The following is a 24430-nucleotide window of genomic DNA, read 5'->3' as shown; positions in this document are numbered from 1 at the left end:
AACTGTACAAAATAGGGGTAACGTTATGGACGAACTAGATATGATACTAAAGTCAATCAGTGAGTTAATTAAACATTCAACTAGTACATATATAATTAATTTGTCTTGAAAATTTGAGAATCGTTAGGTCCATTTACTGCTCCTTTAAACATTTATTTTAAATTATACTTATATGTCCCCCTAAAAAGTCAAATAGAATCGTCCGCTCGTCCCGCCTCTGTCGCCATTTTGATTGTTATGTCTGCTTCGTGAGGGGAGGGAAAATAAAATTTGATCGTACAGAAGAGTAAATATCGGACAAATTTATTCAGTGTGCAGACATATTTATCTTCACTCTAGCCCTTCTTCTCTCTGAGGAGGAGGGTGTTTAATTCCGCTTTGTTCGGCTGGTTCCTGAGGAGAGTTTTGTGCATAAACCGCCATGTACATTAAACAGGTGAGTGAGTGAGATGCTACTCACGCGTTGCGTGTAAAATTATGATATATAGGGTGAATAATGCTATTAAACTACCTATTTACATTTTTCAATATCAAATGTGCACAAACATAAGTTTTTGTTAATTTTGAGCTCGATAGGTTGTAAGTTTAGCGAGTGCATGGCCTTCAATGAAGTTAGCATTAGCTTTAGCATTAGCTGTCAAACCCCCCCCCAAACATTGCAATAAAGTATTTAATATTTTTAAATCTCTCATATTGAAATTAACTTTAATTTGCTGCTGCCCATCATATGTGAGGATACTGCTAGTAGAAAATTAAGCTATTTCTCATGTAAATACTTGAACTCCGTTATGTATTATGTAATTCATAATACATAAAGTGTTGTATACACAAACATCTCTGTAAGTTTTTGTTTAGATTACACTCTTTATTTGAGAGCAGGTTTTACTTTCAGTATATTTGGAGGAAAAACATTCTAGCAGGTTGTATTGCTATAACACTATGTTGACGTTGTATTTAATATAATTGTCTTTCAGGTTATTATTCAGGGGTTTCGCAGCTACAGAGATCAGACTGTGGTTGACCCCTTCAGCTCCAAACACAATGTCATAGGTATGATTTTCATCAGATTTGTATATTTTGAATCACATTGTTTGCTTTTTACATTTATAAACTTTCACACAAAAAAATATATTTTAACATTTGTTTTTTTACAGTGGGAAGAAATGGATCAGGAAAGAGTAACTTCTTTTATGGTAAGTAATTATTTTTCATAAGGGTGCTCCAATCAGGATTTTTGGGGGTGATAACCGATCACTGGGAGCCGTATTGGCCGATACGATCACCGATATAGATCACCAAAATAAGTAATAGCTACTATTCTTAACAACAATGTATTTTAAGTATATAAAAATAAGAAGAGTTAAGGAATTATCATGAATTGACAACTCTTTATTTATTGACAAGCAACATTCCCTCTCTTAGAGGAGATTAGTAAAAGCTTAGAGATTAACAAATATAGCATTCTTATGAAGTAAATAATATTTAAACAACAGTCTTTATCAACAGAAAGTAAATGTAAAAAAATAAAACCATTGTGTAGTTTTCAATACATAAATTAAATAAAATTAGATTAATTCTACTAAATCTGCTTAAATTAGTGATTTTTCTTGTTGTCTTTTGTTGTTTGATTAATATTAAATGACTATTGAGTATTAGGCTGCTGTCACTTTATGACTGAACGCACAGATCCAGTATACTGTTACTGTACGTTCACACCGCCGCCGACTTGAGCTGCAAAGAAGCTCTGGCCGCCCTGTCAAGGACGCTTGTCAAAAACGTACGGGGAAGCTTGTTGACGCTTTGGCCGCTCTGAAGTCTGTGTCACACCATGAAATGTAAACAGAAAAAAAAAAACAAGCAATACATTGACACTAGGAACCTTTTATAATGACAGCATTTTTATAACCGTTTTGGTCACATTTGGTCGGGAAAAAAATATTTGATTAATATGCGCGAGGGAGAGAGAGCAAGACATATTGTTTGAAGACGTTGAAGGTGAGTGCGCGCACGCGGCCGGGGCTCTCTCTCTTTTGTAACTGGTCCCTATATGAAAATAACGTCATATCATAAATGATAGGAAACCCAGCAACAGTGATTATCAGTTTCTCCTCCATTTTCTCGGAACTAATGTTTTGGTAGGAACGAAAGTTTACATCGTATGTTTCTCCGGAATCAGCCAGCGCGAAGGACGTCTATATTCCGATTGGTTGCTGGCGTTTGCCGCTGCTTGCCGCTGAACCGCGTCATAGCTCATTACCATAAAGTTGAGCTTCTTTCAACTTTCAGATTGACGCTCAAAACGCCCAAAACGCGACGCCGATGGATTTGACGCTCCTTGCAGCTGAGAGAAGCCAGCTTCCATTGAAAATGAATGACTTCCGGTAACTTTGGAAGCTCAAGTCGGCGGCGGTGTGAACACATGCAACTTATTTCCCAACTGTTTGTTCACTTAAGACTGACGTTGTTTAAGCGAATACTCACTAAGCTGGGCATTTTGACAAAATTCTGTGTGTATTTGACTCTGTAGGCGTGAACCCGAAGCTCAAAGTTCACTTTGCTTGTTTGTGTTACACTCCGTCTCAGAGCGCGCGCACAGAAAGCCCCTTGGAGAACAGTATCTCTTCCGCGGCTTAATGTAATTTTAATAACTTTTTATTATCAAGGATATTGTCCTGCTGTTTAGCAACAGTAGACTGTACTTTATGACAATCACTGATGTTAAGTTTGGGCTTTTAGGGAGGAACGAAAGCACACCGCTGTGAAGGAAAGAAATGTACTAAAATATCACAGCTCTAGTTTCTTGCTGTCGTTGCAATATCTCCGCTCTCCGCAGAGACCTTACAAATTTATTGTCCTTTTCAGACACAAAAATTGTCTTGTGTGTTTTGCATCATCTGAATCAGACCACCGATCAAACTATATAAAGCTATTATCGGCGACTGATCAAATGGAGCACCCGTAGTAATTTAATACATCAAAACACTGACAGTGTTGGTGAATAGTTTGTTATGAGCACTTAAAATTTTTTCCCCCATCAGCCATACAGTTTGTGCTCAGTGATGAGTTCAGTCATCTTCGACCAGAGCAGCGTCTGGCTCTGCTTCACGTGAGTAACATTATATTTTGTTTCAATAATTTAAAAACCCATAAAAACACCTTTGTTTGATAATTGATAAGTTATTTTATGTCAAAACATTTTAAGTACATTAAGTAATTTTCCCTAACCATGCTAAACCAATTTATTTTTTAGGAAGGCACTGGTCCTCGAGTCATTTCAGCCTTTGTGGAAATTATATTCGACAACTCTGACAACAGGCTGCCGGTAAGAAATGTATCTTAAAGGCCCTGATATACTCAACGGTGAAGCTCTTTTTCGTTCTTTGTTTAGGGGTAAAAAGAAGTTTTAAATACTTTTGCATAGATATACTGTTAGGCAACATCCCAACGCCGTCCACGCTGCGGAGAGCGATGTTTAGTTGAATATGTAAATATGTGATGTGCGAGAAAGCCGCAGTGAAGAAAGCATCTGATCATAGCGACGTGGATATGTTTGCATGAGCTCTGCAATTCGACACACCTGTGAAGTATATCGGGGCCTTAAATGATGGGAAGTGCACTGAAGTAAAGGCAGGTGAATAACATGACCTCATTTGCTCTCAGATCGATAAAGAGGAAGTGTCTCTGCGCCGTGTCATCGGAGCAAAGAAAGACCAGTACTTCTTGGACAAAAAGATGGTCACGTAAGTTTATTTCTCGTAACACATCAGAGAAGCAGTGGACTGCTGATGATTCAAGCTGTAACTGAATGCATTGTGTTCTGTTGCGTTTCAGTAAGAACGACGTGATGAACCTGTTGGAGAGTGCTGGTTTCTCCCGTAGTAACCCTTATTACATCGTCAAGCAGGGAAAGGTATGCTAGTGTCTCTTGACATGACAAATTATTTTTACAGCTATTCATGATTTTTTTGAAGCGCATTATCGCTTAAGATGCTTCTGCAACTGTGTTTTCCAGCCCTCTTGGATTGTAGCAAATAACAGCATCTCTCTCATTAACATTAATGGTGATTTACAAACAAGAATGTGGCTCTTGGGATTAAAGTGGTGCTAATGCTGTTGCTACTCGTTCTAAATGAATTTGCTCACTTTGTTTTTCCCTTTTGATTGTCTCCAACATGATAATAGATCAATCAGATGGCGACAGCGCCGGACTCTCAGCGTCTGAAGCTGCTCAGAGAGGTGGCCGGCACCAGAGTCTATGATGAGCGCAAGGAGGAGAGTATCTCGCTCATGAAGGAAACAGGTAGATCCTTCTCTGAGATTTTTCTGTTTAAATGTATGATTAGAGTGAAAATGCCATTTTTCATTTCCGATCTGTATTTCTCTGCTTATTTTAATAAAAGGCCAAATATTTGCAGTTGACCTTTTTCTTACGTAATTGTAGAGCCGCGCGAATAATAGTTAAAAGATCGCGATCTCGATTCAAACACCCATACGATCTTATTCCTAAATGAAAACGATTCAGATGTGTCTATTAAACCTTTGACAAGTATGATCAGCGAACATTCAAAGTCTGTGTTGGCACTGCCGCTGAGCCAGAGAGAGCAGTTGTCATGTAAGCTTATGAAACCGCTTCACAAACAGTCTTTACGTTATCATTATTTCTTTTCAGTAATTCAAATTATCACTGAAGCACTGGAATAAAAGTTTATAGTTCTTAAATACTGATGTCTGCAGTAGTGATCAAAATGGAGCAGATCACCTTTTGAAAGTAACTTGATGCTACAAATAAAGATCGTATTGATTACATTTTAAGTCACTTGTCGCCACCTACTGGTGTAACGGTGCATTTGTCATTGAATCATTCATTCAAGAGATTAGTTCAAAAACGCTGATTAATCAAGTGTTTATGAGTGAGTCATTGAATCATTCTTTCATCTATTCAGATTCATGGGAGAATCGTGATCTCTATTTTAAACAAATAAAATCATGATTCTATATTTATTCAAAATCGTGCAGCTTAGGGCTGTGCAATTAATTGAATTTCGATTTCGGCTCCCAACGATCACCAAAATAGTACAATCGAGTAAAAACGATTATTTTGCCATGTTCTATTTTGCCATGTTCTGTTTTGCAGGATCATATATACTACTGGACTGTTTTGAATGACACGCGCAAATCCGCCCCTCCCGAAGCCATAAAGTCTCTCAGCTTGAATGTTTAAACTGCTAAGATTTAAAGAAGTGAAAATAATCAACTTTAGTTACGATGCAATGCTGGCCCGATTGTGCAAGTGACAATTCCGTCATGTCCTGACTCCTAAACGCGAGAGTGTAGTTTTGACGCTTGCCTTGTCCAACCCATTTTGAGAGACAGAGAAAAAGACGACGCGGCGCCGCTGAACACTCACGCGGTTTGTGAAATTGCGTCTTGGAGAAAGTTTTAAAATTATTGATTTGATTTTATAATCTGTGTGGATTAATTTAGGCTACTCATACAATCTACTTGCTAAAGTGAATCAATGTATGCGGGGGAATTTCCCACAATATAAGTGGTAGACCTGCGGGAAAATTAAAATACTTATTGAAGTATTATCTGTTAGATTATTTATTTTAATAGTTCAAAAAGTACAATAAATGCTTAAATTTCTTTAAAAAAAAATTTTTTTTTTTAAGAATTGTTGAAAGATGTCTTTTAAAAAAATGCAACGCGTTACCCAAAGTCATGTGAAATAATCGTGTTACATAATCGTGATTTCAATACTGACCAAAATAATCATGAATATGATTTTTTTCCCATAATCGAGCAGCCCTAGTGCAGCTCTACTAGATGGTGTGCACGCTTTAATGGCTCAATGTGGTTTTGTCAAAATAAATGTTGGTTTAAAAGATGATTTAACGGTCAAACATTAAGAAATTAAGACAGCCAGAAATATTAGCATTGTATTTTTACAGTTTTAATAAAAAATGTAATGTAAAATAAAACTATATTGTTTTTCTTAAATCATTTTTACAGTGAACTTACAATAGTAATGTATTCTTGTTTTAATTTAGTAATTAAATTTTTTTTACTTGCTGCTAATAATAATAATAATAATAATAATTTTATAGCCATTTTGGTATATAATATCACACTTCTAGCCAAATTGTGCGGACCCTACAAATAAGGACAGTAAACCTGGAATTTATTTTGAACCGCAATTGCAATATTTATCAGAAAAATGGCAATTTGCTTTTTTCCCCTAAATCGTGCATCCAATGCAATATAAAAATGTGTTGTCTATTTATTATCTTTGTATTATTTAGTGGAGCCAAATCTTTTAAATGACTCACTAAAGCAGTGCAGAAAACACTGCAGTAGATTAGGGCTGGGCGATTATATCGATATAAAAAAAATAAATATATTTTTAAATGTGATATATCGCATATATCGATATAGTTCAAATTTGTGCTGTGATCCTTGCTCCAAGCAAGCCTCTGACCCGGAGCTGTCTGCACTGCTCCCCGCGCCCGCGCCACCGCCCCTCCTTTTCCACTCTGCGTGCGTGTTTAGAGCATGTTATGATATGAGAGGCGAATCATGACTACTTCAGAAAACCCAGCACAATAGGAACTACCAGGCAGTGACATAAGTGTACGCTGAAATAAAGCGTCTTTCTCCTCAGAAAAACTGACTTTCTTGTCCTGTCAGCCGCTATCCTGTTCTCGTAGCGCACACTCATCAATTGCACGCGCAAATGCGGCGGCGCGCGCTGTGTATCGCCTCACTGTATATAAAGTGCAAAAGAAACTACGAGCATGCAACGCCGTTACGTTGTAAATTACACGAAATAAAAGTAATGCAGGGATGATTTTCATTCTATTCACCAGGAGCAGTTTCCATGTTTCATTAACAGTTCTTGTTAGTATTGTGTATTCACTGGTAACTGTCGTTTCCATGACTGTAGTGGATCATACCAACATTGTATTAACAAACTAGTTTGGGACTGCTATTTAATAGCTTTAGCATAGGCCTAATGTTTATTTATTAGTACTAGTCTTTACTATTATTCATATTCTTTCAATTTATGTGTATGTTAAGTAAAGGGGGACAGTACTTGGGTGTGTGTTAACAAATTTTGTGTAAACCTGTTATAATTTGCCTATATATATATATATATATAGGCAAATTATAACACGTTTACACAAAATTTGTTTATATATATTCAATGCAAATTTTGATAATCATAATTAATAAATCACAATTCCAAGGGATTAATCGGCAATTATGATTTTTGTCATAATCGTGCAGCCCTAAGGAACCTGTTTATTATTTATTCATTTGATTTTGCAACTGTTCACTGAAATAGCCGGTTTCAATAAAACTACTTGTAACGTCATATTTGACTTTGACTGAACATTTGCTCTCACTTTGCGGAAAAAATATGGGGATATATATCGTATATCGATATTCAGCCTAAATATATCGGGATATGACTTTTGGTCCATATCGCCCAGCCCTACAGTAGATGCTTTACTGTGTTTTTTTATAGTCAAAGGTTTGTGACATGCAGTTCTTTCGTGTGTGTGTGTGTGTGTGTGTGTGTGTGCAGAGGGAAAGCGAGAGAAGATTAATGAGCTGCTAAAGTACATCGAGGAGCGTCTGCACACTCTGGAGGACGAGAAAGAGGAACTGGCTCAGTACCAGAAATGGGACAAAATGAGGAGAGCTCTGGAGTACACCATCTACAACCAGGAGCTCAACGAGACCCGGGCCAAGATGGATGAGGTACACACACCAATTCTTACTTGTCATCACCTTCTCGGGTTTAATTCGGTTGTGACAGTAAATAAATTAGTATTCAACATACTGTATTACTTTGTTGCTGATGTGTGATAAACATAATAATTTATTGAAGGTGTGATTCCCTCCTCTAGTTGTCCAGTAAGAGAGAGACCTGTGGAGACAAATCTAGACAGCTGCGAGATGCACAACAAGATGCTCGAGACAAAGTGGAGGTAAACTGAGCTTCTCTGTGCATTAATCACTGATGTTTATTCATGTTTCTTGTTCTGCAAAACCCTCCTCAACAGCCTAACATCATCATGAAATGTTTTGCATGAAAATTTGCCACAATTTCTTTAGCAAATTAAAAAAATCTTGTAGATTACAATTTATTTTTACCTGTCACACATCAAAAGGAAGTATTATACTAAAAGAAACTCCTTTTTCCTTTAGATTAACATGCACTGATGAGTCGAGCACAATAAACCAGGAACAATGATTGTAAATGGGGTCAATTTTGATTTCACGTTAACTTTCCCCCACTAATTTAAAATAAAGTAATGAAATGTGAAGATTCCCTAAAACGTGCTTTTGAAAACTGCTTTCACGCGTCATACAGCAAGCTTACGTTGGGTCATCTTATCTAACCTCTCTCTCTCTGTGTCTCTGTAGGAGACGGAGCGTGTGGTGAGGGAGCTGAAGGCTCGAATCTCCGCCATGAAGGAGGAGAAAGAACAGCTGAGCGCCGAGCGACAGGAGCAGATCAAACAGAGGACCAAACTGGAACTCAAAGCCAAAGATCTGCAGGACGAGCTGGCAGGAAACAGCGAACAGAGGGTGCGACTAGCAGACGCACACACACACAAGCTAGCACATGCACACGCTACAGGCACACATATGCACTCAACGCACACATTTAGAAGAAGTGCAGTCTTAGAAAAGTGAAAGTTACTGTCTAGAAGAAATCGCTTTGGTTTTGTCTTTGAGTTGTGTACGCTACTGTTCATAAGCTTGGAGATTTAGTTTTTGCAAGAAGTCTCAAGGCTCATCAAAAATACAGTAAAACCAGAAATATTGTGAAATATTATTACAATTTAGAGAAAAAAAACTGTTTTCTATTATAATATTTAAAAATGTTATTTATTCAGCGTCATTACTCCAGTCTTCAGTGTCATGTGACCCCTTCAGAAATCATTCTAATGTGATGATTTGCTGCTCAAGAAACATTTCTTATTTTAATTTATGTAAAAAAAAAACATTATAAATGTCTTTAATTTCACTTTTATTCATCATGGGCACATTAAATTGATCAAAAATATGAATTTCTTTCACACACTCAAAAAAAAATAAGTTGAGTTATATTAGCTCAATAACATGGAGTAAAGTGAGTTGACAAATTATACAATGATGTTAATCAGTCCCTCCAGAAAAACGCGGAGTTTTTTTGTGACTGTTGCGGGCAAAAATCCTTGATTATGCGGCACGTTTTCTTAAAAAATGCGATGGAATATGCGGGATATTTATGCAATTTTATGCGATGAAATTGCGGGAACTTGCAAAAATTGCGGGAACTTGCAAAAACTGCGGTTTGATGAACAAAAAAAAAAGTGATTCCCCCAACACCCTATTCACTAGGCTACTACTTTAATGTAAAGAGTCATTTCTTATTACTTCCTATGATAAGCAAGCATATACTACATCACATAAAGTGCTGGGAATATTTAAGTTCTCATCTTGTTTTATTTCAGACCTTAATAAACACATGGCTCAAACTTACAAATCATCATGGTTTCATCAGCATCGCGGGGTTTGCAGCTTTTCAATGATGTCGCGTAATTACGTCACTTCATAACGTTCCCATGGCAACAGGGGAAATGGCTGCGCTTGTGTGAAGTAAACGCAACATTTTTCAACTTTCTGCTGAGATATATGTGACTTTTTGCAACGAAAATGCGGGGATTATGAAATCATGCAAGCCCGCATATTTTGTGCGGGGAAATCTGCAATTTATGCGGCGTATTTGAAAAAATGCGTCCCCGGCATAAATATGCGGACTTTGGCTGATTATGCATTGAATCATGCGATCGCATAATCGCGTTTTTCTGGAGGGACTGGTTAATTATCACAGCTCTAGTTTAAAGAGCTACATTCAGTAACATGCCTTTTTTTTTTTTTTTTACTTTTGTGGAGTACATATAAACATTCATAAGTATAAGCTCCATTTCCTCAAACAAATACCCACCTGCTTGTTCTTTTCTTATTGCTGCCGCTGAGTTGAGGTGGCTGGTGCACAAACAAAGCGATGACTGAATTCACAGACACAAACACGCGGGTTTGATACACATGCTCGCAAATGCAAACACATTAATTATACACACTGAGAGCCAGAGATCTGCAGGAAATGCTGGCAGGCACTAGTGAACAGAGGGTCTGCAGTGTCTCCGTCTGCGTCACTAACTACACACGCTCACTCCAGCACTGGCTCGCAGCCAGACGCAAACACACACATAATGCTTGTGTATCCCTGTATGTGTGAAATACACACTTTTGGTCAGCCCCTCTTGCATCCCGGCTTGGCTTATAGAGGGATTAGCCCCACCTGGCCAAGTGTGTGTGTGTGTTTTCCTATGGAGGAGAGGCAGAAATGCGTCATTTGCCCTTTGATTGGTGAATGTAGGTTTTGGTCAGACGGAGATCCCCTTTCTTCTGCTCATGACACTGAATCTACACACCTGTTTATGCGCATTTCATTCTTCTTCATTTAAATATGAACACCTCCTCCTCACGCATCTGCACAAAATGTATTTAAGCTTTCTATTAAAAGAGGCGAGAATCATGAATTAATGCCGCGACTTGTGATTTTAAATATGGTCTCACTTCCTGTCCAACAGAAACGGCTGCTCAAAGAGCGCCAGAAGCTTCTGGAGAAGATTGAAGAAAAACAGAAGGAGCTGCAGGAAACAGAACCCAAGTTTAACGCTGTGAAAGAAAAAGAGGAGCGAGGAATTGCCCGGTAAACTTTTTGAAGCATTGAAAGGGCCCGTGAAGTAGGGAACATAGTTTTCTTTCCTGTGTTGATGTATTTCCTATTAAATGGGAAGTTGGGGTGGGATGTGTTAAAGTTATTCGTGGGACATATTAGGTGCTTTTCGGACTCAACTAATATTATGTTACATCACACAACCATAATTGACTTATTGCTACTACTACTTATCACTTTAGAGGTTTGTGATTGGATGATTCATCATCACTGTTATTTCATAAAAGAAGTAGTTTGTTTTCCTAATATTTTATCGAATTGTCAATATTTATTTCTTTAACATTTGGCTTAATAATATTGCCTGTTTTTCCATAATCAAATTTTTCTAGTCCCGCCCTTCGTTTTGTTCTCACAAATTATTTCAATTATTTTATTTCACAAAATGTCACATTAAGGCATTAGAAATGCTGTTTTGTGTCTTTAATCAATAGTTGAAGTATGATTGATTTGTTTGTGTTTTTTCAGACTGGCTCAAGCCACACAAGAGCGAACAGATCTGTATGCCAAGCAGGGTCGTGGCAGCCAGTTCACCTCTAAAGAAGAGAGGGACAAATGGATCAAGAAAGAGCTGAAGTCTCTGGATCAAGCCATCAACGACAAGAAACGGCAGATCGCCGCCATCCACAAAGATCTGGAGGACACAGAGGCCAATAAAGAGAGAAATCTGGAACAGTACACCGTAAGATTCGTTAAAAGCTTGTTTTGGTATTGATTTATCACTTTTGCTAGATTTATGGATTGTTTTGAATGTATGACGCTTGACTTCGGTCACAGAAACTGGACCAAGACTTGAACGAAGTGAAGACTCGAGTGGAGGAGTTGGATAAGAAGTACTACGAGGTGAAGAACCGAAAGGACGAACTTCAGAGTGAGAGAAAGTAAGACCCTCCTGTTCTTATTCCCAACGCATCATGGGAAATTGTCTGGCTTTGGCCCATTTTCCAGCATCCCACCCTTTCTTGTTACCTGAACAAACCGTTCCTCTCCTCACCTGGCATTTTAGTTATTAATAATCCACGAGTCATAGGTTTCCCAGCACGATGAGGCTTGACGGATGGGCTATAGAATAAGGTCTCCTGCTGAACCCAGGCGTAGTGTTTGTGAGCCAGAGCTGATGGGTGTGTCTGTGTCCCTCCTCCTGCAGTTACCTGTGGCGAGAGGAGAACGCAGAACAGCAGGCGCTGGCAGCCAAACGAGAAGACCTGGAGAAGAAACAACAGCTACTGCGAGCAGCCACCGGAAAGGTTAGAAACCAAAACAGTCATCTGTACTTTATTTTAAATTTTTTTTTAATAATTATATTAAATGTAATACAGGCATGAAAACTCCTCACCTTTCAGCGAAATTCGCCGTTTTAAAACCAAAATGGGTCACCTACGTGATTTGTGCAGATACGATGAGAAAATATTAATGGGGTAGAAGGGGGGGTCGTGGTCGTGGCCAGCATTTACCCGCTATATCTCTATAGTTACCATAAACTTAGCAGCTTTAAAAAACCAATCATCATTCCTAATGCCGAAACCTGACAGCCAATCCGAGTCAGAGTAGGGCAGAATTGTTTTCAAAGTCTTTAATACCGCGAGTCTGATGACACACTGCCGAACAAAGAACCGCACGTCGGAAAGCAAGCCTGAGGTAAGTTAGCTTACAATGTTAACTGTCCTGTCAGATACAGACAGCGATGTTGCCAATGTCATTATTTTTAATTTGGCGGGATAATATCGCGAGCGGGCGCGGGCGCCGTGAGCGCTGAGCGAGCAGGAACGAGTAGTGAGTTGTCGTTGAAAAAGATGGATAATGCAAAAAAGCTGTCGGGGGCTAAACATAGAAAAAGAAAGAGAGGAAAGGAGATGGCATGTCAATTGATGCGACAGCAGCTAAATAAGTGGATGGTGAAAGGCTACAGGTAGGATTTTGTTTTGTGTGACGTCCAGGCATGTAGGCTAATTAGGGCTGTGACGGTGGCAGTTTTTTACCACCGCGGTGGTAATGGACCAACTACCGGCGGTGGTTGGGGGGTTGTTTTGAAATAATAAAAAAACAAAGAAACAACACAATAAAGCCTGTAAAGCATTGAATTGTCAGGGTTCTGTCACTTCTGTCTGGTTTTTTATCTTGGTTTGGTGACAGAGCTCTGACACTCCCGGTTTGTCATGTGTTTGTGTATAGTCTGGCTTGTCATTTATTTCCTTGTGCCATGTGCTCTCCTGAATTCACTGATAATTGGGTGACCAGATCGCAAACCAGAATTCAAAGCCGACAAAGCTTAAATTTATGGGCTCACGCACAACTCTCTCATTCGTCATGAATCCAAACTTTTCCATGGCTGCGATGTAACATTTAATTGCTAACCTATTATTTATTTTGTAAACATAGCTTTGTGCTTCACTCGTGTCCACCGCCGGTGCTACTCAGCCACCGCGGTGGCGCGCGGTTGTCAAGTTTACCGGCACAGCCCTAAGGCTAATGCCATCGGGACTACCGGGAGATTCCCGGTGGGCCGACGTGCTTTTTGGGCCGATACATCTCATACTTTTTTGTTTCGTTTTTTGTCTTAACGGCCCATAAAACTCGTACATCGGCGGCCCATTCGTTTTGTTTTGCTTAATTGGCGGCGCTGGGTTAGTGCGCAATTAGTATGTAATGCATTGGTCAATAAAAAGTCAGCGTTAGTTTTTTTTTTCTGACACCCCATGAAACACGTAGATCAGCGGCCCATTTGGTTATTGTCTTGATTGACACTGGGCTAGCCCAATCACACCTTGTGAAGTATAGAAATATACTCTTTCAAGTATAGAAATTAGTACAAAACTAATTATGAAAGTTTCCTTTATTTTTCAGTGCATTTGTTTTACAATATATGGGATTAATATTATAACTATTATTATGTAGTAGTAATGTAGACAGACCCTGTAACTAAAATAATTTTTCTTTGTTTAATTTTCACCAGATTGATGAATTTTAACATTAAAAAGCACTATATATATATATATATATATATATATATATATATATATATATATATATATATATATATATATATATATATAATATAAGTTGATTGGATTTTTTGCTGCCGCATCCTTCTCACCTTTTTACCCCTGACCTGTTTTCATGCCTGGTAATATCTTTCTACATCCTGCTGTTGTTGATTGAAGCAAGCCTTTAATGAAACTTAAAATATGGCCTCGGAGGGTAGGGAAGCACGATTTGGAGGGAAAATGTATATATTTTAAAATAAAAAAATAATATTACTATTGTAATATTTACTGCAAAAAATTGTATACATTTTATTTTACAGTACAATAGTGAATTACAATTCTAATATTCATGTCATGTCTAATTTTCTTCAATGTCAAACGTTAAACCATCAAGTCCACCTCAAGAGTTCATTATATGTAACCAACATGCATATGTATTTAAAACTAATGCCGCCCACACCAGTTCACTATGTATCGGCTGAACTGAACCGTATCTGCTAAGCTCAACTTGGCTGCTGGATCGTTTCTCATGGACTGAGTCAGTCACTAATTATAGCAACTCTCCCACGTTACAAAAATATACATCAGTATAGATGAACTCAGTTTAGCGTCATCTGGGCTTGAAATGAAAATACGAACTTGGAAAAGCAATGTTTTGAATGTTCTTTGCCTTTCCTCCAGGCTATCTTGAATGGTATTGACAGCATTAATAAAGTATTGGAACATTTCCGCCGGAAGGGCATCAACCAGCACGTCATCAACGGTTATCACGGCATCGTCATGAACAACTTTGAGTGCGAGCCTGCCTTCTACACCTGTGTGGAGGTGACCGCTGGCACCAGGTCAGAGACACAGCGCTTTATTATTAGTGTTTCCTGCTTGGTGTCATGTGTCACACGGATGTTTGTGGCAGTGTGTTGACAGTAATGGAGTTGTGTTTTGTTCAGGCTGTTTTACCACATTGTGGAAACAGATGAAGTGAGCACCAAGATACTGATGGAGTTTAATAAGATGAACTTGCCTGGAGAGGTCACCTTCCTGCCTCTCACCAAACTGGACGTCAGGGACACCGCTTACCCTGAGACTAACGTAAGCTGGACACATGGTCACCTACACCACTGACATGACATTTAAAATGGACCCTTACTTGGTGTCAGCATGAAATGAACATTCAATCTGTTTTCTAAATGCATGTTATTGATCTTAATGTAAACGAATCATCCATGTACGTTTCACTTTTTTGAAGCATTTTTTGAGCTTGTAATTTAATCAACTCAACCTTCCAATGAAGTGACAAACTTCTTTCGGTTGACGTGTACCGGACATCGCCAATCATGTAGTCTGTTTAAACCCCACCACTTTATGATCAACTGCAAGCTCGCATTCAGATCTGCCTCCATCTAATGAACATCGGAACCAAGTTCCCATCCTACTTTATTTTCTCAATGATCCGTTTCACTCGGATGTACGTCACAATACGGAGTAAAAGATCCGTTGCTATGTCTGTAAACATTGCGAAATGAAAGTGACTATTGACAATGGACCATTTTTGCATGGAAATGTAGGTGAAATTATGCTAATATTCCCAAGAAAAAAGCCTGGCTTCATTCTGGAATGCCCACTTTACAACATCCAATCAACTTCAGATGGATAAAACCAAGTCCTGTCCTTTTTTTTTTCTTCTTTTTTTCACAGTTTGGAAGTAATTAAAAAGGGTTTGATTTAAGAAATAGAAGATGAATAACCTTCATTTTTAATTTATTAATTTATTGCTATGTTTTGCTATTTTATTAAGTGGAAATATACTGATTTTCTGTAGGACGCAATCCCCATGATCAGCAAGCTTCGTTACAGTCAGAACTTCGACAAGGCCTTCAAACATGTGTTCGGGAAGACTCTGATCTGCCGCAGTATGGAAGTGTCCACTCAGCTGGCTCGAGCTTTCACCATGGACTGCATCACTCTGGAGGGTAAACAGATGTGTTCCTATATGCGTTGTTTTTTAAATTATTTATTTATTTATTTATGAGCCCTTGTTGTTGTGGTATGTCTTAACAGGTGATCAGGTGAGTCATCGTGGCGCTCTGACCGGTGGCTACTACGACACGCGGAAGTCCCGTCTGGAGCTGCAGAAGGACATGAGGAAGGCCGAGGAGGAGCTTGGAGAACTGGAGGCCAAACTCAACGAGAACCTGCGTAGAAACATTGAACATATCCTCCACATTTACACCTCACACACAAGGGTTACTTGTGATGGAGTGGCATGAAATCGAATGGATTGTAAAATTATACTTGTGTGTTTCTCGGCCAGCAGGGCTTGCTGGTGTAATCGGCCTAGATGACACAAGGTCACAGGAGGATCACTGAATGAGTCAGCTAGTCATTAACGTGTATGAGCTGCACACATGGTGTTATATTAGTAATGGAGGGATGAGAATGTGTAGCTGGATTGGAGGATGTGATTCTTAAGGCCTCGAGTGAAATTCATTTCAATCCTTGATCGAATCACAATAGATTTGCGTGGCTCATACTCTGACTAATTCAGAACTAATATGATGACACAACCACCTTTTCAGATAAAAGTATTAAACAGCCCTTCAAAGAATGAGCACAGCTGAGAAGCATAAAAGCATTAAGAAAATATAAAAATAAGAGTTAATTCAAAATATTAATAAATACTACACAAATAACACTGTCCAGAAGCAGATTATCTCAAGTGATGCAGCTTTTCGGGATTAAACTGGATCACAAGTTCTTGTGGGCTCCTTAACTCAGTTCTTCACGTATCAATAATGAAATTGACCAGCTGATGAATCAGATGCAGCAAATCGAGACCCAGCAGCGGAAGTTCAAAGCATCCAGAGACAGTATACTGTCTGAGATGAAAATGCTGAAGGAGAAGAGACAGCAGTCAGAGAAAACGTTCATGCCCAAGGTAATGCATAGTATATTTTCAAGCGCTAGTACTATAACTACCATTGTTTCTCTATCAGGTCTTTAATTTGGTTTCTCTCTACTCTTTCCCCCCCAGCAACGCAGTCTTCAGAGTCTGGAGGCCAGCCTGCACGCCATGGAGAGCACGCGGGAGTCTCTCAAGGCAGAGCTGGGAACGGACCTGCTCTCTCAGCTCAGTTTGGAAGACCAACGCAGAGTGGATGACCTCAATGATGAGATCAGACAGCTGCAACAGGTTGGGCTGCTTGATTTATGGTGGTAGTCATGAACATTTATTTTGGTCTATATTGAGATGAGTTTGTAAATCTGTATATAAAAAGTTCTATATATAAAACTTTGTAAATCTATCTATCTATCTATCTATCTATCTATCTCCAATAATAATAATTTTATTGATAATATCTTGATTTCATAATCGATGGAAGCAAAAATCATGAAATTTGATTAACTGCCCAGCCCTAACAACAGCCTGGCTGTTTGTGTGCAAAACGCATCTTAATACCAGCTGTAAACGGCCTCTGATTTGCAAAGTGACCAAGTGATGTTTACAAGGTCCCAGGTCACAAGGAAGAACTAGTTGCTGTGACATTGTATGTGTATGACGACTCCATACAGAAGCTGTAATCTCATCTGAAAAGTTAGTCGGTGTGAAGCTCTGTTAGATGTGTGCGAGAATAATCGCTGAAGCCTGAGGCCACAGCTGCAGCTCTTCACCACCTCCAGCCTGACACACGACACACACAGCAGACAATTAAAAAGCTACTTTAAATGTTGTATAACCGGCCCACATCATTAGCCTTTGTGTTTCTTTTTTTTGTATTGCCTTCCATTTGGTTTGCTAATTTTGTCTGCTTTTGAATTTCCATGCAGGCTTTGGCCTTTAAACATATGCATATAATTTCCACTTGTTCTTTTAGATGTACGTTCACGTGGCCAAAAGCCACATCATCTGTTTTTTTTAGACTTAATAATAAACCATTAAAACCGAACATGTTTCTTTTGGCCCTTCAGTCTGGGGTTATTTATAGATGTTTGTGTTTCATGTGTGTAATGTTTTTTTTTACTATAGGACAACAGACAGCTGCTGAATGAGCGAATTAAGCTGGAGGGAATCATGACCAGGGTGGAGACGTACCTCAACGAGAACCTGCGGAAGCGTCTCGACCAAGTCGAGCAGGTGAATATAGCAGTTTTCCCTTTTGGCAGTATAACCTGTATGAAATACAATGCCATATAGTGCACTAAAAAGTGTGTGTTTGTGTAGGAATTGAATGAACTGAGAGAAACTGAAGGAGGAACCGTCCTCACTGCGACAACGTCAGAGTTGGATGGCATTAATAAACGCATAAAGGACACTTTGGCTCGCTCTGAGGGTGAGTAAAGACTCAAATCAGTGTTTTGTTTTTATTTATTACATTTTTTTATTACATTTTGTTGCATTTTGTTTCTCACTTTTCAGATTTGGACACCCTCATTGATAAGACGGAGGTGGAAATAAAGGATCATCAGAAGAGTATGGAGCGCTGGAAGAACATCGAGAAGGAGCAGAACGAAGCCATCAACCATGACACCAAGGAGCTGGAGAAGATGACCAACAGACAGGGCATGTTACTTAAAAAGAAAGAGGAATGTATGAAGAAGATCCGCGAGCTGGGCTCCTTGCCGCAGGAGGCCTTTGAGAAGTACCAAACGCTCACGCTCAAACAGGTACAGAAAACATTTGAAGCTGCTGCTGCTGTTTTTTCTTTTTTTTAACCCTGAAATGCAAGATTTATGGTCAAGCTGCTAAGAATTGCCCATATAATTTCCAGTGACACATTTAGAGTGATATAAATCTTTTTTCCTTCTTGTCGTAAATGAGGTCATAAACGAGTATTACATAATGAAGACCATGATTTGTCCGGATACCCTTTTACCACCTCCTCGGCTCATGCCTGGCTTTAATCTTTCCTCTCGTCCCCCTCCAGTCTCGCAGCTCTCCCACCTGTCTCATATTCTTCCTCTTAGTTGATCTTCCTCCTCTCTCTCCACCTCTCCAGTCAGGGGCTCTATTGTGTGTCAGCCCTCCTACACAGAGGTGACTCATTCTTCATTACCCCATGCTTGCGCTCCTGTTTTTTCACCCTGTCTTGGTGAACTTGAGTGCGTGGAGTTGAGGAGGGAGGTTGAATTGTGCCATATCTGTCTTGTTTCTTTAGCTATCTTCTGGAATCTTCTCTTGTAGGTTCAGAAGTGGTAATAATGGCACAACGTTTATTCAAGTGATTTTGTTCTGGAAAAATTTACTTGCACATTTTTTTTTTTACATTCCCTTGATAAACTACATTTGCTTGCAAAGAACGCTACTTTTCTTCGGTGGACGCAAAGCATTGAAATATAATTTTTCCTCCCATCTCAAATTGTTTTCCATCATCATGTCCCCTCGATACTATTTCATGTTGTGTGATGATTGTGTGTGTGTGTCTGTGTAGTTGTTCAGGAAGCTGGAGCAGTGCAACACAGAGCTGAAAAAGTACAGCCATGTGAATAAAAAGGCCTTGGACCAGTTCGTCAATTTCTCAGAGCAGAAAGAGAAGTTGATTAAGAGGCAGGAAGAGCTGGACAGAGGGTACAAATCCATCATGGAGCTCATGAACGTCCTGGAGCTGCGCAAATACGAGGCTATCCAGCTCACCTTCAAACAGGTACGACCATCAGACAGACTCACTCAAACTCAAATATCTTCCGCTGACAGGATTCTTGTATGTTGATGATCTTGATAAGTTCCTGTAAAGTAAACGGCCACAAATCGACGGTAAAAGGCAGACAGCAATTAACTGTGTGTAGTAACTTTCCCCTCATCATCTTGACATCCGCTGTTAAAGCCCACTTTGCGTTTTTGTGCAGATGATTTGTTGACATGCAATATTTTGTCACAGCACTGTCTCCTTTGACTGACTTGAGTGGTATAATTGTAGATTACTGTTTGTGTACGTGGCTTAAATAACAATTATATATATATTAGGGCTGTCAACATTAACCCGTTAGCGCATGCGATTCATTTTTGTCCAGTTTAACGCGTTAAAATATTTAATGCAAAACGCAGCATCCATTAATTTTTTGTCATCCTTTGGGTAGCGTTACATTATATGATCCCGCTCTTATTCATGCAAATGCTTTTAAACACGCTGCCTGTGAATGTCCTGTCTATGTGAGTGTGACACACACACACACACACACAGAGAGAAAGGCGCGCGCCAGAAAACGGTTCTCTTTCGCGCTTGAACGAACAATAACACACACAATTATGCTCACAGTATCCTCATAACATAAGAGCAGTCTTAAAGTAGTGAAATAAAGTCTTAAATGAAGGTAAGTTGTGAGAGAATGAGGTGCGTGTGATGTGTCGTGCAGCAGCGGCTGCTCTTAAAGGGACAGCAGCCAATAAAGCTTTCTGTCAGTAAAGTTAAACAAAGAACAAAGGGAACAGAGAAAATTACTCACTGCTCTTGACTGAAGAACTTTTGTAGCTTTAATAAGGATTAGCCTAGTCTATATTTAACTTATAATTTATGCCGTGCAGGCTGTTTGATAACTTTATTCAATTTCTGTATACGTCCTACCTGTTACACAGGTAAATATGACAATTATTATAGGTTTATATGAGGATTGTTGAAGTTCACTTAAATTAAAAGTTATGTTTTTGAAGCCTAATGTTAAAAAATGTATAGCTTTCAATTACACTGTAATGTTGGATGGCTATAATTAATGTTTAAAATTAGGGGGGACATTTTTTTTTTATCCAGACATCCATAGCTGTATTAGTATCAGTGATACTGGCCTTTATGTTGTCTCTACATTAATTTGTAGATTAACTGTGAAATTATTACGTTATACAGTATATAAACTAATATAAACCTATACAAATTTAAGTGTTTTTAATTGCGATTAATCACAGAAGAAATGTGTGATGAATCGAGTTAATTTTTTTTAATCGATTGACAGCACTAATATATAATATGCGTGGTTGGTTATGAGTCGTGTATGGCATAAAAAAAAAAAAAAAAGGCATTTAAAAAGGCATTAAATTTAGCATTAAAAGATACCTGCAGAAACCCTTATATTTAAATCGGCAACTTTAACCCTCTGGTGTTCCTGACATTGTCAAAAATGACAATTTGTTTTTATTTCAATGAAATGAATGTACTGTATTTTAGTTTGATACATTTATTATTTTGTATTTTAAGGGCATTTTAAGGTAATAGATTATATTTATGCAGTATTAAATAATCCATTTATTACCTGTTAACCACTGTTTGAGCATAGCCCTGAAAATGAAATTTCCTACTTGAATGCTTTGGAGCACAGATATAAGTTTGGTCTCTTATATCTTGGAAGACAATTGGCAGATAATTAATAACAAATAAATAAAAGTTAACTTAAAGTAGAAGTTTAAGTTAGAGTTATGAAAAATGCACAAAAATACTATTTTCAATTTTGTTATATGGAATATATATTTTCCAAAACATGTTATAAACATTTTGGACCGAGAGGATTACAAGTGTGACTGTTTTATTCAGGACCATTCAACCGTTTTGATTGAATTATGTCCATGATTATGTCCATGATAAACTTCAGCCTGATTGTGATTCCATCATCTGTCACCAGCACCTTTCAGTCCTTCTTGTCGAGCCCTGGCCCTGTTTAAAACACATCATCAGTGTTTCTTTTATTTTTATTTAAATCAATCTCCCACCGCAGTGAGCACAAATAAAAACAAGCATTCTGTATCCCGTTTAATAATGTGCTCTGTCTCCCCGCAGGTGTCTAAGAATTTCAGCGAGGTGTTTCAGAAGCTGGTTCCCGGTGGTAAAGCCACTCTGGTGATGAAGAAGGGAGACACTGAGGGTGGACAGTCTCAGGACGAGGGCGAGGGAGGAGACAGCGAGAGGGGGTCTTCCTCTCAGAGCAGTGTGCCCAGTGTAGACCAGTTCACTGGCGTGGGCATCAGGGTAAGGGCAGCATGGACAATCAAATGATTGTGTGCTTATGTACACACAGTTATTACATGCTCAAACTTGACAAACCGTGTGTGCGTCAGGTGTCGTTCACAGGTAAACAGGGAGAGATGAGAGAGATGCAGCAGCTCTCTGGAGGGCAGAAGTCTTTGGTCGCTCTGGCTCTCATCTTTGCCATCCAGAAATGTGACCCTGCTCCTTTCTACCTGTTTGATGAAATCGACCAGGCTCTGGATGCCCAGCACAGAAAAGCAGTGTCAGGTACCATCAGCCAATGCAGTGTTGACATTAGAGATGCAGCGAAGTTTCAGCCACTGAAAAGGGGATAAAAGGCAGAAAATCTGGACCAAAAAGAAGTGATCTGGTTTTAATCAAAATAATGCTTTTTTCCCCCTTCTATTCTATCTAGTCGTTTGTTTTATCTTTCCACTACACACAAAATGTTTGGTTTTGGGAGGTTACAAGCTTCCGCTTGGAGTGAATAAGTGGTTTGTACTGCTGTCTTTCAGACATGATTGTGGAGCTGGCTGGACATGCTCAGTTCATCACTACGACCTTCAGACCTGAGCTTCTGGAGTCAGCAGACAAGTTCTACGGCGTCAAATTCAGAAACAAGGTAACGGGCATCATTAACACCTTGATGTGTGAAGTAATTTGCAAATGCAAATGAGTCTTGTGCATAGAAAATGAGCTATAAATGGAACTCTTGTCAAGCTGCACAGATGATGATTTTCCTAGGCTTACTCTTTCTCTCTCTCTCTCTGTGTGTGTGTGTGTGTGTTTGTTAGGTGAGTCACATCGATGTGATCTCAGCAGAGCAGGCCAAGGACTTTGTGGAGGACGACACCACTCACGGCTGAGAGAAACAATACCCCGCTATCACTCATTTTCCTTGTTTCTCACCACCATCTCAACTGGTGTGTTTTCCTTTTTTTAAATCCCAGCTGGAATGAATGAATGAATGAAAAGCAAAAGTTAGTTTTTCTTAATCTGCTTGGATTCAGAACAGGATATGCTGACTTGTTTTACAATTTTATATTTTCTTTCCTCTTTGTTGATTCTCGTCTTTCAAGGATAAAACACTGAAAACCTTTTTTAAAATATTTGATGAAATGTGCCGTGCTCCACACTTGGCTTCAAGCCCGAGTTATTTAAAGATGAGGAAAGTTCAGACACTCAAGTTTCAAAGTTAAGCGCCAGTAAAGGAACAATTGTAGTATGCTAAGACTGAATACACAGGTAGGTGTATGTTAAAGAGCTGTGGTTTGCAGTCTGCCGTTTGACACCAGTTCTCTCTTCCTTTACTAATAAACCAGCATGAGCTATTTCATCATACTCTCCTTTTTAAGTGGTATATGAAAACGGCTCGTTTTGTAGGTTTTCCGAATGAGCCTACATGTTTTTTTTATCATTGTTTTGTTGATGTTTCATTTATTCTTTAGGTCATTGTGATTATAGTCTTCTAATGTGTATTCTGTTACCCAAAAAGAATAAAATTACCCTGGTCTTTATCAAAGCTGATTCCATTGGTTTCTTGTCGCTAGAGGGCGCCGTGTCACACATTGTACAGTTTTGATATTGTTACATCATGTGGTTGCAAAGAAATCAACGATTTTGAGGCTGCTTTTGGCATGTGCAGTGCAAGTAAGTTCTTTTTATTCATAACTTAAGTAAATATATATAAATATAACATGTAAATATATTTTATGTGTGTGTAAAATTAAATGGTTTTTTTTTATAGGTTTTTTGAGAAGTTGTTCCTTATTAAACCAATCTCAAGGTAAAACGTAAACACAGCCTACCATTTAAATAAATATTTATAATATAATAAGTATTTATATTTTGTAATGCTTATCATTGTTTTCATCCCAGTGTCTTTCAAACCTGAGCTTAAGCAGATCAGAGTTGAGTGAGGAGATCAGGCTTTGGAAATAATCATGCTCGTCTGTAATAGGTTTGTAGTCATTCTGTTGAAGGTGAGTCATGTTCACTGAAATAATCTGGGGATATTGGATCCTTTTTCCATCTGCCAACAACACAAACACAGTTTTATCTGCCAGATCCACTCAGCTGATCACTAAACTGATCCAAGAGTCCTTTGGGCCTGTCCATCTCTCTTCTCTTAACTGCTCACACGCTTCTCTCTGCCAGAATCACTCTCTCGCGACCCTTAACATAATCAACAGATGAAACCACCCCATAATCACGGGGAGGCCACGATAAACCTCGCATAAATCTGTCCCTGCTTTACAGTCGTTCACCACACAAGTTAATTTGTTGTCTGACAGGTGCCGTGTCAAACCTATAACCACCATGTGCCCTTGACTCTGTCTGTCTCTGTGAATAGTGTTAGGGTCCCATTAAACTTGTCAGTTTGGTGAGCGGTGTCCTGCTGGGAGAACAGATGCTGCTGTCTCAATGGCTCTTCACACTAGTCACTTCACTGTCACGGGATGAACTTCCAGCTGCCTATACAATCGGCGTCTTTTTTTTTTTTTTTTTTTTGTCATTTGTTAAAAAAAAATTAGGCTAAAAGAATTAAACAACGCAATAATTTGCATTATAATTTTTCTTAGTGGACAAACATTTAAATTCCCATTATGGACTTTTAAGTCGCAAATCACTATATGTGACCAGTTATTCAAAAATGCCCTACTTATTCTATCATCATTTCATGTGGTTGTTTTTTGTACATA

The 24430-nt window shown here is 38.8% G+C and overlaps 1 protein-coding gene across 2 annotated transcripts; it reads left to right on the top strand.

Annotated features, from left to right (window-relative positions):
* The first annotated feature begins 225 nt into the window (after nucleotides 1–225).
* smc3 (structural maintenance of chromosomes 3) lies at nucleotides 226–24226 on the top strand. Of its 2 annotated transcripts, XR_014197532.1 has the most exons (30): nucleotides 226–436; nucleotides 975–1050; nucleotides 1155–1193; nucleotides 3039–3106; nucleotides 3251–3322; nucleotides 3661–3740; nucleotides 3832–3910; nucleotides 4183–4300; nucleotides 7589–7764; nucleotides 7914–7994; nucleotides 8434–8598; nucleotides 10653–10774; nucleotides 11267–11480; nucleotides 11576–11679; nucleotides 11946–12045; nucleotides 14464–14624; nucleotides 14730–14871; nucleotides 15602–15752; nucleotides 15841–15993; nucleotides 16566–16717; nucleotides 16814–16972; nucleotides 17807–17914; nucleotides 18002–18110; nucleotides 18197–18444; nucleotides 19209–19421; nucleotides 21540–21728; nucleotides 21818–21995; nucleotides 22244–22350; nucleotides 22523–23514; nucleotides 23607–24226. XR_014197532.1 is itself a non-coding variant. In XM_082137795.1 (29 exons), exons 1-29 carry the CDS (start codon nucleotides 422–424, stop codon nucleotides 22592–22594), a joined length of 3651 nt encoding a protein of 1216 aa, XP_081993921.1. In that variant the 5' UTR covers nucleotides 226–421; the 3' UTR covers nucleotides 22595–24226. The 2 variants fall into 2 exon arrangements, 1 of the variants encoding a protein (XP_081993921.1); XM_082137795.1 differs by having other exon boundaries at nucleotides 22523–24226.
* Nucleotides 24227–24430: the final 204 nt, after the last annotated feature.

Source organism: Leuciscus leuciscus (assembly GCF_965113295.1).
Source record: "Leuciscus leuciscus genome assembly, chromosome: 15".
Taxonomy (NCBI): Eukaryota; Metazoa; Chordata; class Actinopteri; order Cypriniformes; family Leuciscidae; genus Leuciscus; species Leuciscus leuciscus.
Note: the sequence above shows the minus strand (reverse complement) of the source record. Positions and strands in the feature narration are given on the sequence as shown.